Source organism: Salvelinus namaycush, unplaced genomic scaffold (assembly GCF_016432855.1).
Source record: "Salvelinus namaycush isolate Seneca unplaced genomic scaffold, SaNama_1.0 Scaffold5, whole genome shotgun sequence".
In the NCBI taxonomy this organism is placed as follows: Eukaryota; Metazoa; Chordata; class Actinopteri; order Salmoniformes; family Salmonidae; genus Salvelinus; species Salvelinus namaycush.
Window position 1 is genome coordinate 145,849 of NW_024061197.1, and position 18,458 is coordinate 164,306.

Genomic DNA, 18,458 nt, shown 5'->3' on the forward strand with positions numbered 1-18,458 from the left:
ACAAATAAATAGGCCTATTTTAGGCTATAAATACATGAAGTTACCGCTTCCTTTCCCCTGGCCAGAGGGGATCAGAGGTCATAGGCTTCTCTAGGCTATCTACATCTGTGGTTGTTATCAGTAGGCTACAGTAGATAAGACAGAAGCTCAGATTTATTGTGCACGAGTTGACAAATCATGAGGCAAATCAGTCTAAACAACAGTACTTAGTCCCTCTTTTCAACACTTTTTTGTTAATATTTTTAGCCCAAATTTTGGGGCAAATGCCAGCTCACTACACATTTGCCAGCGGCCCTGCTGTGCTGATCTTTGCAATGTGGGTAGATGGAAACCGCCACATTATGCTACAAATTAAGAAACATATCCTATTTGTATGTTCAATTTTCTCTAAATGTCGAGTTAGTATCTCACAATTTTGAGTTAGTATCTTGAAACGTTGACTTACGTATTTCAAAAGTTTTAGTTAGCATCTCCAAATGTTGACTTACTATTTCGAAATGTTGACTTAGTGTCTTTACATTTTGAGATAGCATTAAAAAAAATGTAGCTAGTACCTAAAAAAATGTAGCTAGTAGCTCTAAATGTTTCGATAGTATTAACATTTCAAAATGTTTTTGGTGGCGGGAATGGGCTTCCATAAATTTTGAATGGCTATAAATTCTAGTGGAAACCTAAAAGCATAGCTTTTTGCTTCTCACACAAGCTTAAGTAGCTAAGAATTTTCGTGGCGTTCCTTTATGTCATTTCTATGACAGATGTTTCTGTGGTCCACTGAAATCTTCAGCACAAACCTGAAGCCACGACCCAGAGCCATACTAGCCAATCACTGCTTGAAATAGAGGCGGAGTAGAAACGACAACACGGTAGTATGACTTTTATATAGGCGGACGTCGGCAACGTCCAAACTAGTTGAAGAGTATTTTCAGACCGGAGTAGTCGGTTTGAGAAACAGCTATTAAGTAATAACAAAATTTATGAATTTACTAACGGACATTTATTCGCATCGCCAAGTAATTTATTAATCGACATACTAAAGTTGTAATCTACCTGAGGTTTTAGCGTGGTAAATGGAGGAGAAGAAGAAAGACGGAGACCCGGAGATTCAGGAACACGGACCCGAACATTGGTTCTCAAAATGGGAGCGGCAGTGTTTGGCCGAAGCGGAGCAAAGGGAGTCAAACGAGGAGGAGGCCGATAACGACCAGGATAAATTATGGCATCTCTTCCAGAATTCCGCCACTGCTGTGGCTCAGCTCTACAAAGGTCCGAGACAAGACCAGAACTAGCTAACTAACTTACGTTAGTCGGCTGCCACTCCTGTGCCTTGTTACTGAGCTTGCTATGCTACTCAGTCACTGTTAGTGGCGGTGGGAACTAGCTAATGGTAGCAACCTAGCTAGTAGCCAACTAGCTACCTAGCTAGTAGCCAACTAGCTAGTTTACCAGCTCAGCTGATCAGCTGGTTAGCTAGCTACTGTACTGTAGCAACTGTCTGCCGTCTTAAGTCAAGACATCCCGTAATTATAGTTTGCTCGTTTTTTTGTGTTAGTAAAACAGAACACCCAAATGTATCTTTATGAAACTAAACAATTTCTTAAACGTTAGTAGTTTGATCTGGCTGTTGTTCGCCAACGTTATCGTCTAATAGCTAGTTAACGATAACTGCCAAGCAACATGACCAGCCAACACACTTTTGGTAGATAAGTTAGTTGAATAGCTATCTAATCCAGTCTTTAAGCTAATATGGTTTATACTGTTACTGAGTTAACCATCTGGTTAGAGAAACTGCGAGTCCGACAATGTCAGTGAACAAGTAGCTAACGTTAAACGCTGTTGAGTGCATGTATTAGAGAAACAAAATGGCGATGGAAACAACAATCATCGCTACGCGACATTCCCTTGTGACAGATTGCATCTTTCAGTGTTGCCTTTTTGTTAGGTGTGTGGGGCTAATATTACTTACCATAGATATACATGTAAGTTATATTATCCGTTTTGGTTTAAGTCTACAATCAACGAATAACCCGAGTTTTATCAATGCATACTGAAAATTAAACAAAATGGCGAAGATTTACTATTGGCTTTGGGGTTATTGAGAATTCTTATCTGCTACTGTAATACTTCTCATAGATATACTGAACTATCGTAACCATAAATTCTTTAGTTACTAAGGTATCAAGTATTTATAATTTACGACTGCAACTTTCCTGCTGAAAGGGCAACTTTAGTTGGTGCGTTATGCACTCGTGCTCATAAACTGTCGAGTTGGCCATCTAGTGCTGGCTGACAGTTATTTTTATTCCAAAGGCCGCCTGCAACTCTAGATGCAAGACAAAATGGCGAATAAAAACTGTCTCCTGTAATCAAGACGCTTTCAGTCTCATGTGTTGCCTTTGTATCATGTACTACTAAAGTGGGATTACTGTACAATAATTGGGGCCTAACTTGCTATTTATGTAAACTGTTGTCAACCAGGCTATTTATGTAAACTGTTGTCAACCAGGCTATCTATCTTAGTAGGAAAATCCAACAAACCTGTAATGTTTTTGTTGGTGTGTTGTCTCGACAGACCGAGTATGTCACCAACAGGGCGGGCTTTCTTTGTGGGTGCCCTTTCAGAACGCTGCCACAGCCGTGACCAACCTGTACAAAGGTAGGTGTCAGGGACACTCAAGTGTTTTCAGTTTCTTGTCTTCTAACTTGCTTTCACGACAGTATAGGATCATCATAACAGTCCATAGGCTTTTCATTATCGTTCTGCTGTAGTCTAAGCATGTATTGATTTGCACAGTAGTTGTCACGATACTTGGCCTACCACAGGGGTAGGTTACTTCAGAAGACTCAGTAAAGGGTAGTCGGGACAGAGCTAAATGTACAGTAGCCAAAAAAAGTTTAGGACCAAAGGCTCATCATAAAAGTCCATAGGTGGCAGGGTAGCCTAGTGGTTAGAGCGTTGGGCTAGTACCCGAAAGGTTGCAAGTTCGAATCCCTGAGCTGACAAGGTACAAATATGTCGTTCTGCCCCTGAACAAGGCAGTTCCACTGTTCCTAGGCCATCATTGAAAATAAGAATTTGTTCTTAACTGACTTGCCTAGTTAAATAAATAACAATTTAAATCCTTTGTCATTCTGGTGTAAACAGGACATGTATTGATTAGTAGATAGATAGAAACTTGTAAACAAGCCTCTTCTAGTCACCTGAATATTGACCAGCTCGCCATTTATAGCCGTTCTCTCAAGTTCTGGTCCTGGAGAGCAGCCTGACTCTCAAACTCTAGTCGGCATTCAGTTAGTTATTAGTTCTCCCTACAATTTTCAGCCACCACCTTCGCCAACGACTGGCTCGTGTGAACTACAATCTCGACACTGTATTTTTAAGGTTTAGAAAAGTCAATAATCATCTCTTGGATACGGCTGTCGAAACATATGGCCCTTATCTTTCATCAGTGAGAGAGAGAAAAAAATGATACACTTACTGTAGCAGTTACAGATCCACACAGCTATGGGCGCCTGATCAAATGAAACTACACTTGTGCTGCGCTTCCCGAGATGCTTACACAGGTGTTCGGAGCACATAGCTAATTAGCACAGGTGATGGCCTCTGTAACATGGAGATATGGCACTGTGGGAACCCTAACCCTATAAAGGTGTGTATCAATTTTACCTTTTTTGTTTTTTGAAAATGATTTCTTGCTGATATGAAAGATATATATAGTTTTGGAAGCATACAGACCTTACCTCAAGTGATGCATGTTAATGTTCAGACTGAGCGCCGAGGCTCTTATCAAAACTCCCCCCTACAGAAGACGCCTTGGTCCAATAACTAATGTGTATTGGAAGAGTCATGTTCAACGGCTAGGTCCAGTCCAGCACTAACACATCTGATTCAGCTGATCATCAAGAGTCCCTGAGAATAGTTGAATCATGTGTGTTAGTGCTAGACTAGGACAAAAGCCTCCATACCCTGTGGCTCTCCAGGATCATGATTCCAGCATCTGTGCTGTCTGACTGGCAACCTCTGGAAGGGGGGGGGGGCTGCCTATACTTCTATAGTGAACTGTCAACTGTTAGTCACACGTTTCACTCAGGCTACACAAAGGAATCTTCAACCAACTCTCATCACACATTCTCTCTTTCTCACACACGCACATACTTTCTCTCACACTTTCTCACTCAATGTCACACACATTCCTTTCTCTCTTTCTGCCCCCCCCCCCCACAGAGTCTGTGGAGGCCCACCAGCGTAGCTACGACCTAGGTATACAGATCGGCCACCAGCGTCGCAACAAGGATGTGCTGGCCTGGGTGAAGAAAAGGAGGAGAACCATCCGGCGAGAGGACCTCATCAGCTTCCTGTGTGGTCGGGCCCCACCCCCCCGGAGCTCCAGAGCCACCCTCACCCCAGGACACAGACTGACCATGGTCTCCCCTAACCGGCCTCCCCCGGCCCCTGAGACTGACTCCTCTGTGGAGGCTGACCTCCAGCCCTTCAGAGAGGCCATCGCACTGCATGGTAAATACACAGATATACAGTGACAGCCTTGTTAAAGGTGGGCAAAAATGACTGTATAAAATCAACAATTTGAGTATTGAGCTATATTTTATGGTTAAAAAAAATGGGGAAGTTACACTACCGGTCAAAAGTTTTAGAACGGGCAATATTTCAAGGGTTTTTCTCTATTTTTACTATTTTCTACATTGTAGAATAATAGTGAAGACATCAAAACTATGAAATAACACATTAAGGAATTAAGTGTTAAACAAATCAAAATATATTTGAGGTTCTTGAAATAGCCACCCTTTGCCTTGATGACAGCTTTACACACTCTTGGCATTCTCTCAACCAGCTTCATGAGGTAGTCACCTGGAATGCATTTCAATTATCAGGTGTGCCTTACAAGTACATTTGTGGAATTTCTTCCCTTAATTCATTTGAGCCAATCATTTGTTTTGTGACAAGGTAGTGGTGGTATACAGAAGATATTTGGTAAAAGACCAAGTCCATATTATGTCAAGAACAGCTCAAATAAGCAAAGAGAAACAACAGTCCATTACTTTAAGACATGAAGGTCAGTCAATATGGGAAATGTCAATAACTTTGAAAGTTTCTTCAAGTGCATTTGCAAAAACCATCAAGCTCTATGATGAAACTGGCTCTCATGAGGACCGCCACAGGAAAGGAAGACCCAGAGTTACCTCTGCTGCAGAGGATAAGTTCATTAGAGTTACCAGCCTCAGACATTGCAGCCCAAATTAATGCTTCACAGAGTCCAAATAACAGACGCATCTCAACATCAACTGTTCAGAGGAGACTGTGAATCAGCTTCCATTGTCAAATTGCTGCAAAGAAACCACTACTAAAGGGCAGCAATAAGAAGAGGCTTGCTTGGGCAAAGAAACACGAGCAATGGACAGTAGACTAGTGGAAATTTGTCCTTTGGTCTGGAGTCCAAATTGGAGATTTTTGGTTCCAACCGCCATGTCTTTGTGTTTGCTGTGTGGGTGAACGGATGATCTCCGTATGTGTATTTCCAACCGTAAAGCATGGAGATGGTGTGGGGGTGCTTTGCTGGTGACATTGTCTGTGATTTTATTTAGAATTCAAGGCACACTTAATCAGCATGGCAACCACAGCATTCTGCAGCGATACGCCATCCCATCTGGTTTGCGCTTAGTAGGACTATCATTTGTTTTTCAACAGGACAATGACCCAACACACCTCCAGGCTGTGTAAGGGCTATTTGACCAAGGAAGAGAGTGATGGAGTGCTGCATCAGATGACCTGACCTCCACAATCCCCCGACATCAACCCAATTGAGATGGTTTGGGAGGAGTTGGACCGCAGAGTGAAGGAAAAGCAGCCAACAAATGCTCAGCATGTGTGGGAACTCCTTCAAGACTGTTGGAAAAGCATTCCGGATGAAGCTGGTTGAGATATTGCCAAGTGTGTGCAAAAGCTGTCATCAAGGCAAAGGGTGGCTATTTGAAAAATCTAAAATATGTTTTGATTTGTATAAAACTTTTGGTTACTACATGATTCCATGTGTTATTTCATAGTTTTGATGTCTTCACTATTCTACAATGTAGAACATGGTAAAAAAATAAAGAAAGAAAAACCCTTGAAATGAGTAGGTGTTCTAAAACTTTTGACAGGTAGTGTGTATCATTTTATTCTAATATAATTGAGCCGAGAAAGAGATTTGGTTCAACAAGTAACTGTTTTCTCTCGGGGATCAAAATGGTTGATGCCCCTGTTTTCAATACCTCGTCTTGCAAGGGTAATGACACTGAGCCTTTTTCTGATATGTTTTGTGTTGGAGAAACCGTTGGACCATTCCTCCATACAGAATCTTTCCAGATCCTTGATATTTTTCGTCTGCTATTATGGAATGCCCTCTTCAATCCAAACCACAGGTTTTCAATGGGTTTCATGTCCGTTGACTGAGATGGCCATTACAAAATGTAGATGCTGTGGCCAATCAATGATTTCTTTGTGGATTTTGACATGTGCTTGGTCTGAAACTTGGCTCCAAGTCAAATACAATTTTATTGGTCAACAACCGGTGTAGACTAACAGTGAAATGTTGACTTACGAGCCCTTCCCCAACAATGCAGAGAGAAAGAAAATGGAGAAATAATAGAAAAAGAAAATGTGTAATAATAAATACACATCTGACTTTTTTCGTCATTTAGCAGATGTTCTTATCCACAGCGATTTACATTTGAAACTATTTGGTTCTGGTCCCTGTGGGAATCGAACCCGCATCCCTGGCAATGACGAACGATACATTGTCTTTGTATACTGGGCACCAGTACAGAGTCGATATGCAGGGGTACGAGGTAATTGAGGTAGAGATGTACATATAATTAGGAATAAAGTGACAGATAATAAACAGTATCAGCAACGTATGTGATGAGTCAAATAGGGTCAATGCAGATAGTCCGGGTAGCTATTGGTTAACTATTTAGCAGCCTTATGGCCTGGGGATAGAAGCTGTTCAGGGTCCTGTTCGTTCTAGACTTGGTGCATCGGTACCGTTTGCCATGGAGTAGCAGAGAGAACAGTATGGCTTGGGTGGCTGGAGCCTTTAACAATATTTAGGGCCTTCTTCTGACACCGCCTGGTGTAGAGGTCCTGGATGGCAGGGAGCTCGGCTCCAGTGACGTACTGGGCTGTACGCGCTACCCTCTGTAGCGCCTTGCAGTCGGTTGCCAAGCAGTTGCCATACCAAGTGTTGATGCAGCCAGTCAAGATGCTCTCAATGGTGCAGCTGTAGAAGCGTTTGAGGATCTGAGGGCCCATTCCAAATCTTTTCAGCCTCCTGAGGGACCACTGTCCTGTTGTTGGCAAACTTAATGATGGCTTTGGAGTTGTGCCAGGCCACGCAGTCGTGGGTGAACAGGGAGTACAGGAGAGGACTAAGCACGCACTCCTGAGGGGCCCCCATGTTGAGGGTCAGCATGGCAGATGGTGTTGGCTACACTCACCACCTGGGGACGGCCCATCAGGAAGTCCAGGATCCCATTTGCAGAGGGAGGTATTTAGTCCTAGGGTCCTTAGCATAGTGATGAGGCGACGAGATAGTCATTTAGACCGGTTACCTTGGCATTCTTGGGCTCAAGGATTATGTTGGTCTGCTTGAAACATATGTAGGTATTACAGACTGGGTCAGGGAGAGGTTGAAAATGTTAGTGGAGACATTTGCCAGCTGGTCAGTGCATACTCTGAGTCCGGAACAACTGGTGCTCTCATGCATGGTTCATTGTTGCTTTCCTCGACGCAAGCATAGAAGGCATGTAGCTCGTCTGGTAGGCTCGTGCCACTGGGCAGCTCGCTGCACAGTAAATACACAGATATCTAGTTCTAATGGTTAGGGTCAGAGGGGACATAGCACTGCACAGTAAATACACAGATATCTAGTTCTAATGGTCAGGGTCAGAGGGGACATAGCACTGCACAGTAAATACACAGATATCTAGTTCTAATGGTTAGGGTCAGAGGGGACACAGCACTGCACAGTAAATACACAGATATCTAGTTCTAATGGTTAGGGTCAGAGGGGACACAGCACTGCACAGTAAATACACAGATATCTAGTTCTAATGGTTAGGGTCAGAGGGGACATAGCACTGCACAGTAAATACACATATCTAGTTCTAATGGTCAGGGTCAGAGGGGACATAGCACTGCACAGTAAATACACATATCTAGTTCTAATGGTCAGGGTCAGAGGGGACATGGCACTGCACAGTAAATACACAGATATCTAGTTCTAATGGTTAGGGTCAGAGGGGACATAGCACTGCACAGTAAATACACAGATATCTAGTTCTAATGGTTAGGGTCAGAGGGGACATAGCACTGCACAGTAAATACACATATCTAGTTCTAATGGTCAGGGTCAGAGGGGACATGGCACTGCACAGTAAATACACAGATATCTAGTTCTAATGGTCAGGGTCAGAGGGGACACAGCACTGCACAGTAAATACACAGATATCTAGTTCTAATGGTTAGGGTCAGAGGGGACATAGCACTGCACAGTAAATACACATATCTAGTTCTAATGGTCAGGGTCAGAGGGGACATGGCACTGCACAGTAAATACACAGATATCTAGTTCTAATGGTTAGGGTCAGAGGGGACACAGCACTGCACAGTAAATACACAGATATCTAGTTCTAATGGTCAGGGTCAGAGGGGACATGGCACTGCACAGTAAATACACAGATATCTAGTTCTAATGGTCAGGGTCAGAGGGGACACAGCACTGCACAGTAAATACACAGATATCTAGTTCTAATGGTTAGGGTCAGAGGGGACATAGCACTGCACAGTAAATACACATATCTAGTTCTAATGGTCAGGGTCAGAGGGGACATGGCACTGCACAGTAAATACACAGATATCTAGTTCTAATGGTTAGGGTCAGAGGGGACATAGCACTGCACAGTAAATACACAGATATCTAGTTCTAATGGTTAGGGTCAGAGGGGACATAGCACTGCACAGTAAATACACACATATCTAGTTCTAATGGTCAGGGTCAGAGGGGACACAGCACTGCACAGTAAATACACAGATATCTAGTTCTAATGGTTAGGGTCAGAGGGGACATAGCACTGCACAGTAAATACACAGATATCTAGTTCTAATGGTTAGGGTCAGAGGGGACATAGCACTGCACAGTAAATACACAGATATCTAGTTCTAATGGTCAGGGTCAGAGGGGACACAGCACTGCACAGTAAATACACATATCTAGTTCTAATGGTTAGGGTCAGAGGGGACATAGCACTGCACAGTAAATACACAGATATCTAGTTCTAATGGTTAGGGTCAGAGGGGACATAGCACTGCACAGTAAATACACAGATATCTAGTTCTAATGGTTAGGGTCAGAGGGGACATAGCACTGCACAGTAAATACACAGATATCTAGTTCTAATGGTTAGGGTCAGAGGGGACATAGCACTGCACAGTAAATACACAGATATCTAGTTCTAATGGTTAGGGTCAGAGGGGACATAGCACTGCACAGTAAATACACAGATATCTAGTTCTAATGGTTAGGGTCAGAGGGGACATAGCACTGCACAGTAAATACACAGATATCTAGTTCTAATGGTTAGGGTCAGAGGGGACACAGCACTGCACAGTAAATACACAGATATCTAGTTCTAATGGTTAGGGTCAGAGGGGACACAGCACTGCACAGTAAATACACAGATATCTAGTTCTAATGGTTAGGGTCAGAGGGGACACAGCACTGCACAGTAAATACACACATATCTAGTTCTAATGGTCAGGGTCAGAGGGGACACACCACTGCACAGTAAATACACAGATATTTAGTTCTAATGGTCAGGGTCAGAGGGGACACAGCACTGCACAGTAAATACACAGATATCTAGTTCTAATGGTCAGGGTCAGAGGGGACACAGCACTGCACAGTAAATACATAGATATCTAGTTCTAATGGTTAGGGTCAGAGGGGACACAGCACTGCACAGTAAATACACAGATATCTAGTTCTAATGGTCAGGGTCAGAGGGGACATAGCACTGCACAGTAAATACACAGATATCTAGTTCTAATGGTCAGGGTCAGAGGGGACACAGCACTGCACAGTAAATACACAGATATCTAGTTCTAATGGTCAGGGTCAGAGGGGACACAGCACTGCACAGTAAATACACAGATATCTAGTTCTAATGGTCAGGGTCAGAGGGGACATAGCACTGCACAGTAAATACACAGATATCTAGTTCTAATGGTTAGGGTCAGAGGGAGCACTGCACAGTAAATACACAGATATCTAGTTCTAATGGTCAGGGTCAGAGGGGACACAGCACTGCACAGTAAATACACATATCTAGTTCTAATGGTCAGGGTCAGAGGGGACATGGCACTGCACAGTAAATACACATCTAGTTCTAATGGTTAGGGTCAGAGGGGACATAGCACTGCACAGTAAATACACAGATATCTAGTTCTAATGGTTAGGGTCAGAGGGGACACAGCACTGCACAGTAAATACACATATCTAGTTCTAATGGTTAGGGTCAGAGGGGACATAGCACTGCACAGTAAATAAACAGATATCTAGTTCTAATGGTTAGGGTCAGAGGGGACATAGCACTGCACAGTAAATACACAGATATCTAGTTCTAATGGTCAGGGTCAGAGGGGACACAGCACTGCACAGTAAATACACATATCTAGTTCTAATGGTCAGGGTCAGAGGGGACATGGCACTGCACAGTAAATACACATATCTAGTTCTAATGGTTAGGGTCAGAGGGGACATAGCACTGCACAGTAAATACACATATCTAGTTCTAATGGTTAGGGTCAGAGGGGACATGGCACTGCACAGTAAATACAGATACAGTGCCTTCATAAAGTATTCAGACCCCCTGATTTCCCCCCCCCCCCCCTCCACATTTTATGTTACAGCCTTCTAAAATCTATTAAATAATATGTCCTCATTAATCTACACAATACCTCATAATGATGTCACAATACCCCATAATGACAAAGAAAAAAATGTTACTTTAATTAAAAAAAACAAGGCCACTCTACCATACCATATGCGACTCGAAATTGAGCTCAGGTGAATTCTGTTTCCATTGATCATCCGTGAGATGTTTCTACAACTTGATTGGAGTCCATTTGTGGTAAATTCAATTGATGGACATGATTTGTAAAGGCACACACCTGTCTATATAAGGTCCTACAGTTGACAGTGCATGTCAGAGCAAAAACCAAGCCATGAGGTTGAAGGAATTGACCTTCGAGCTCCAAGACAGGATTGTGTCAAGGCACAGATCTGGTTATGGGTACCAAAAAAATGTCTGCAGCATTGAAGGTCCCCAAGAACACAGTGGGCTCTTAACTTATTCCATTTTGGAAACACCAAGACTCTCTTCCTAGAGCTGGCCGCCCGGCCAAACTGAGCATTCGGGGGAGAAGGGCCTTGGTCTGGGAGGTAACCAAGAATCTGCTGGTCAGTCTGACAGAGTTCCTCTGTGGAGATGGGAGAACCTTCCAGAAGGAGAACCATCTCTGCAGCACTCCTCCAATTAGGCCTTTATGGTAGAGTGGTCAGACAGAAGCCACTCCTCAGTAAAACTGCTTGGAGTTTGCCAAAAAGGTACCTAAAGACTCTGACCATGAGAAACAAGATTCTCTGGTCTGCTAAAACCCAGATTGAAATCTTTGGCCTTTATGACAAGCGTCCCGTCTGGGGGGGGAAACCTGGCACCATCCCCACTGTGAAGCGTGGTGGCAGCATCATGCTGGGGGGAATGTTTTTCATCGGCAGGGACTGGGAGACTAGTCAGGATCGAGGGAAAGATGAACAAAGCAAAGTTCAGAGAATGAAAACTTGCTCCAGAGCGCTCAGGACCTCCGACTGGGGCGAAGGTTCACCTACCAACAGGACAACAACCGTAAGCACACAGCCAACGCAGGAGTGGCTTTGGGAAAAGTGTCAGTGTCCTTGAGTGGCCTAGCCAGAGCCTGGACTTGAACCAAATTGAACATCTCTGGAGGATCAGCGTTGGTCATTCAGAGGCAGGGTCCTACACTGCACCCTATTCCCTACATCAGGGAGGGGCAACTTCGATGGGGTGGGGGCCAAAACGAATCTGAACTAGTCACGAGAGGAAAACATTTGTGGGCCCCGCTCTTGACAGCAGACAATGTTTACATTTTAGAGTTCATTTTGTACAATTCTAGTCTTTACCATGGGGTGTAGAGAAAATGTTGCTGTTTTTAAATCAAGTTTACAGTCATTCTACACATTTTGCCATGTGGTTTTCATTATATGTGAGTAATTCGACCATGATGACAAGTTTAGGTAGCAGGCCGCAAAACTAGCTTTGCAATCCCAAAAGATGTTTAGTTGACATCGGCTATTACTATCAGTGACTTGCATAAGGAGAGAGACGGCTGAGGCACAATCACATTTTGAAATTGCACCTTGTGTATTCTACTATTCTAAGTTGAGACCACGACTGAGTTCCAGAAGTTTAATAAAAAAATAACACTTGATCCGAGGACCTCATGCGGGCCGCCAGTTCCCCATCCCTGCCCTTCATAGCTCACTACCTTGTTGACCAGAGCCCTATGGACCCTGCTCCAAAGTGGTGCTTCTATAGGGAATATGCCATTTGGGGATGTACCATTGTGCCCCAGGGCCTAAATGCATCCTAGACAGACTTCCTTGGTATTTCATGTCTTCACTGAGTCAGGGTTCGATGACTGAGTTTCACCTTGTGTTTTTTTTTCCTTCTCCCCTCCAATCTGTCCTCTCTCCAGGTCTAAGTGGGGCTATGGCCAGCATCAGTGTTCGTTCCGGTACCCCAGGCTCTCCCACCCACGTGGGGGGTGCTGGTGGGGGTGGGTCGACTCCGGTGGGGCGTCGGCGTAACGGTCTCCATGATGTGGACCTGAACACTTTCATCTCCGAGGAGATGGCCCTGCACCTGGACGCTAACCCCAGGAAACGCAGCTCCGCCCAGTGCAATGACGTCATAACAGACTCCCCCACCCATAAACGCAACCGGATGATCTGATTGGGCTGGCACTCCAGGGAGGGTTAAGAGACCTTTGTGGGAGGGGGGGGGGGGGTTCTTCAAACAGACAGACTGAAGGCTGTATGGCTGTGGAGTGAACCGGCGGCGTTGAGGAGTAAGGAGGCCTTCCATTTAGTTGAGTGGGTGGTGTCCTCCTGTCCTTGTCTCCTTTCCTAGTTGAGAGCACTTGTCTAAACTGAAAGCATGCTTGTTGGAAACCTGTCATCAACCTTCCTAACCCCGTTAGGCTGCTTCTACACAGGTAGCCTAATTCAGATCTTTTTCCACTAATTGGGACTTTTGACCGATCAGTTCTTTTCCCAATAATTGGGCAACAGAACAGAATTGGGCTGTGTTTGTAAATGCAGCCTTATTGATCAGTGCTTGTGACTGTGAGGAACGGAAGCGAGGACAGAAAGGCATCAAATCAAGGAGGTTTGGATGCAGCCCCCTTTCAGAGGAGAAATGCACTGTGCTGATTTGAAATAAAAAAGAAGCCACTTGATCCTCTACACTTGTCGCCCCCACCTCTCTCTCTCCTCCCCCCCCATCCTCACCCCTCCTCCCTTCCTAAGGAAACGAGGGCTGTGGAAAACGTGTTACTCAGTGAACTAGATAATGATTGATGCCAGAAGTGGTTCTGTTGGAGAGATGCCTTCTTTGCTAGAACTTATTGCTTTGTGTTAGTCATCCTGCTCAGTGGACATTGATGCAGTCTGTGATGATGATGAAGAGGAGGACATCCCTCACTTGAGATTTCCTGACTGTGTCCCAAATGGCACCCTAGTCCCTACACGGCACCCTAGTCTCTACAACACAGCCCCTACATCCTAGTCTCTACACTACACCCTAGCCACTACACCCTAGTCTCTACACAGCACCCTAGTCCCTACACGACACCCTAGTCTCTACAACATAGCCCCTACATCCTAGTCTCTACACTCTAGTCCCAACACAGCACCCTAGTCCCTACACCCTAGTCCCTACATCCTAGTCTCTACACAGCACCCTAGTCCCTACAACATAGCCCCTACACCCTAGTCCCAACACAGCACCCTAGTCTCTACACACTAGTCTCTACACCCTAGTCCCAACACAGCACCCTAGTCTCTACACCCTAGTCCCTACATCCTAGTCTCTACACCCTAGTCCCTACACCCTAGTCCCAACACAGCACCCTAGTCCCTACACCCTAGTCCCTACATCCTAGTCTCTACACAGCACCCTAGTCCCTACAACATAGCCCCTATACCCTAGTCCCTACACGGCACCCTACTATATTACAGCATAGGGCCCTTTTCTAAAGTGTTGCACTATACAGGGTGTTTGGGAGCAGCCCTACTGTCTCCTGTGTCTAGTTTGATGGCTGTGGGGTCTGAGGGCTGTTGATGTTTGATTGTATAGGCTTCCTTTCTGTCTGACAACTGCTTCAGCAGCCACGTTAGAGGGTCAGCGTCCCAAAATACCACCCTCTTCCCTAGATAAAGGGAACTACTTTTTGCCTATAGGTCACTCTGGTCAAAGTAGTACACTATGTAGGGAATAGGGTGCTATTTGCTGCACTAACCCCAGTGTTCAGGTTCATATACCTCTGCTGCAGTTGGTTCATTTATACACCGCCTTGCTTTTTCTGTTGAGGGGTATTTCACAGTTGAGGAATGATCCGTGTTACTTAATGCCGGGATGCTATCTGACTGTTGCCAGACTGACCCTCCAGTCAGTGATGTAGTGTGGAGACGGATAGGAAGGTAAAAACTATGAGCACCGTTCACAGTGACTAAATGTAATGCTCCCTAAACTTTCAATGCATTTTTTTGTATGTAAAAGATGGGACAGGTAAACGCTCCCGCAAAATAACCTGTGTTTCTACTCCACTACACCTCTGCCCCCCTTTTTCTTCTGAGTATGTTGATGTTTTCTGAGTATTCTGTTCAGTGTGGTTGTGTGTTCACCATATTACCTGAGTTGGAATAAGGATTTTTGCACTTAAGCCTCTTTTTCACATCTAAAGTCATGCAAGTTGATCTTCCACCGGAACCAACCAGGCAGTCCATCCTCCACCTGAGGTATTCAACCAGACACCACCTTCACCTCCCCACCCTCTGGAACTGGGGGGGTTCACCTGCCACTAAACGGAAGAGAAACAAACTGAAATGTTTTGCTACGTTGTGCTGTAATGAACATGCCCCAAACCAGAAGAGAAAGACTGAAATGTTTTGCTACGTTGTGCTGTAATGAACATGCCCCAAACCAGAAGAGACAAACTGAAATGTTTTGCTACGTTGTGCTGTAATGAACATGCCCCAAACCAGAAGAGATCTGCTGTTTGTTTGTTTTCCGTTGCAAAACGTTTTGCTCTGCTGTGCCATACTGAACACTACCCCAGATTAAGAGATGTGGTAGGAGCTAAAGTGGAGGCCCCAGAAACAAACTGACAATTGTTATTTTAGTGAGCGAGGGGTCTACATCCCGATGTCCACACTACTGTTTAGTATGCCGTATGAATGGCCAATCCAGTGCATCGCTCCATACTAAGTGATATTGTGACGTAGTCTGTCTTCTAATGGGTGTTCATTATTGACTTGTTGATGTGAAAAGATGCAGTTGCCTGACTATTAAAGCTGAAAGGGATAGTTTACCTGAATTATTAGAAAATGCCGTTGGTTTTCTTACCCTGTATAGACATGGAATACAGCAATCCATGCTTTGGTTTTTGTTTACATGTGCTGCGTTTAGTACCAAAGAAAAAGTCATTGGTGCTAAACAGGGAGGGTTGTGGGGGTAAATAAAGAGGGAGGGTTTGGGTTGTGGGGGTAAATAAAGAGGGAGGGTTTGGGTTGTGGGGGTAAATAATTCTCCCGCTCCCCTTTAAATACGTCACTCGTTGTTTCAAGCCACACCCCGGGACACCCCCGTTGTTCCTAAGCTCTGATCTAGGATCAGCTAACATGAACCCGTTTTAACCCTGATACAGAGCTCTACAGTGCCACCATTTTACTCTCGTACGCACCTAAATATGTTGCTGTGCCTCCTGGACTTGTTTATGTAGGAGCACCAGTGAGCCTAGAACAATTAAGGATTCTAGCTTCATTACCTACAATAATGTAGATTGTCCTCCTAAATTTCTATGTGTTTGACTACATTTTTCAACTTGTAAATTAAAAAAGAAATACATTTAAAGTCAGCATAGAGCCCTGGCTTAACCAATAGGAGGTCAGAAAGCAGGACCCGTATTCACAAAGCTGATCCCAGTAGGAGTGCTGATCTAGGATCAGTTTGACCTTTCAGATCATAACGAGTACCATCATATAGACAGACAGTGGGGAGGGGTCATACTCTGAGACACGTTGTGAATATGAGACCTGATCAGTTCTTAGGGCCAAATGGGTACCCTATTCTCTACATGGTGCAGTACTTCTGTCCAGGGCACATGGGGAGGTAGATATGTTTGTAGAACATTTAGGACGTAGGTACGGGGTGGCTGCGCCCCAATAATAGCTCCTTACTCTTGAAGTGTACACTCGTTCACTACTTCACACAAATCTAAAAGCATTGTATTGGTGGAGACGTAGGCGGAGTTTCCCACCATGTTTCTATTTCCAGTCATTTCCTTTCAAACCAGTGACAGGAAGTGAACAAGTGCACACTGGGAGGAAGGAGAGATAAATGGGACATAGCCATGGGAAGAATCTCAATTGCTTTTCCTTCATTCTTCGTATTCTCTCTCCTCGTCGCCTTTTCAAACCCCATTGGATGAGGAATCAAGGAAATGCAATTAAGAATGTCCTTCTGGAGGCTCTGTACGTTCCATGTCCTTCTGGACGGCTCTGTACGTTCCATGTCCTTCTGGAGGCTCTGTACGTTCCATGTCCTTCTGGAGGCTCTGTACGTTCCATGTCCTTCTGGAGGCTCTGTACGTTCCATGTCCTTCTGGACGGCTCTGTACGTTCCATGTCCTTCTGGAGGCTCTGTACGTTCCATGTCCTTCTGGAGGCTCTGTACGTTCCATGTCCTTCTGGACGGCTCTGTACGTTCCATGTCCTTCTGGAGGCTCTGTACGTTCCATGTCCTTCTGGAGGCTCTGTACGTTCCATGTCCTTCTGGACGGCTCTGTACGTTCCATGTCCTTCTGGACGGCTCTGTACGTTCCATGTCCTTCTGGACGGCTCTGTACGTTCCATGTCCTTCTGGACGGCTCTGTACGTTCCATGTCCTTCTGGAGGCTCTGTACGTTCCATGTCCTTCTGGACGGCTCTGTACGTTCCATGTCCTTCTGGATGGCTCTGTACATTCCATTTCTTTCTGCCGTGTTCAGCCCACTGAGTAGATCTCTGACATTTAGAATATAGACAGGTCAGAGTCCAGAACAGATCTTATTCCCAGAGGCACTTATTGTAGAGCTGAAAGAATGTGATAGGTCAACATTTTCAGCATATTGCTTACACCTATCCAATCCCTTCTGCTCTACACAAGTGTTTAGAGGTGTGTTCGGTGACGGGAAACACTCTAACCCAGGGCTGTCCAACCCTCTTCCTGGAGATCTACTGTCCTGTAGGTTTTCAGTCCAACCCTAATTTAGCATATCTGATTCAGCTAGTTAAGGTCTTGTTGAGCAGCTAATTAGTAGAATCAGATGTGTTAAATTAGGGTTGGACTGAAAACCCACAGGATGGTAGATCTCCAGGAAGAGGGTTGGACTGAAAACCCACAGGACGGTAGATCTCCAGGAAGAGGGTTGGACTGAAAACCCACAGGACGGTAGATCTCCAGGAAGAGGGTTGGACTGAAAACCCACAGGACGGTAGATCTCCAGGAAGAGGGTTGGACTGAAAACCCACAGGACGGTAGATCTCCAGGAAGAGGGTTGGACTGAAAACCCGCAGGACGGTAGATCTCCAGGAAGAGGGTTGGATTGAAAACCCACAGGACGGTAGATCTCCAGGAAGAGGGTTGGACTGAAAACCCACAGGACGGTAGATCTCCAGGAAGAGGGTTGGACTGAAAACCCACAGGACGGTAGATCTCTAGGAAGAGGGTTGGACTGAAAACCCACAGGACGGCAGATCTCCAGGAAGAGGGTTGGACTGAAAACCCACATGACGGTAGATCTCCAGGAAGAGGGTTGGACTGAAAACCCACAGGACGGTAGATCTCCAGGAAGAGGGTTGGACTGAAAACCCACAGGACGGTAGATCTCCAGGAAGAGGGTTGGACTGAAAACCCACAGGACGGTAGATCTCCAGGAAGAGGGTTGGACTGAAAACCCACAGGACGGTAGATCTCCAGGAAGAGGGTTGGACTGAAAACCCACAGGACGGTAGATCTCCAGGAAGAGGGTTGGACTGAAAACCCACAGGACGGCAGATCTCCAGGAA

At 45.0% G+C, this 18,458-nt stretch overlaps 1 protein-coding gene and 1 non-coding gene across 2 annotated transcripts; both read left to right on the forward strand.

Moving 5' to 3' along the window:
* The first annotated feature begins 596 nt into the window (after window positions 1-596).
* On the forward strand, window positions 597-757 carry LOC120041670. Its single transcript, XR_005475916.1, has one exon. It is a non-coding gene; the product is annotated as a small nucleolar RNA SNORA14 (small nucleolar RNA).
* A 145-nt stretch (window positions 758-902) lies between these two features.
* On the forward strand, window positions 903-15,727 carry LOC120041643 (UPF0472 protein C16orf72 homolog). Its single transcript, XM_038986507.1, has 4 exons — window positions 903-1,263; window positions 2,570-2,653; window positions 4,223-4,513; window positions 12,827-15,727. Exons 1-4 carry the CDS (start codon window positions 1,068-1,070, stop codon window positions 13,081-13,083), a joined length of 828 nt encoding a protein of 275 aa, XP_038842435.1. The 5' UTR covers window positions 903-1,067; the 3' UTR covers window positions 13,084-15,727.
* The last annotated feature ends 2,731 nt before the right edge of the window (window positions 15,728-18,458 follow it).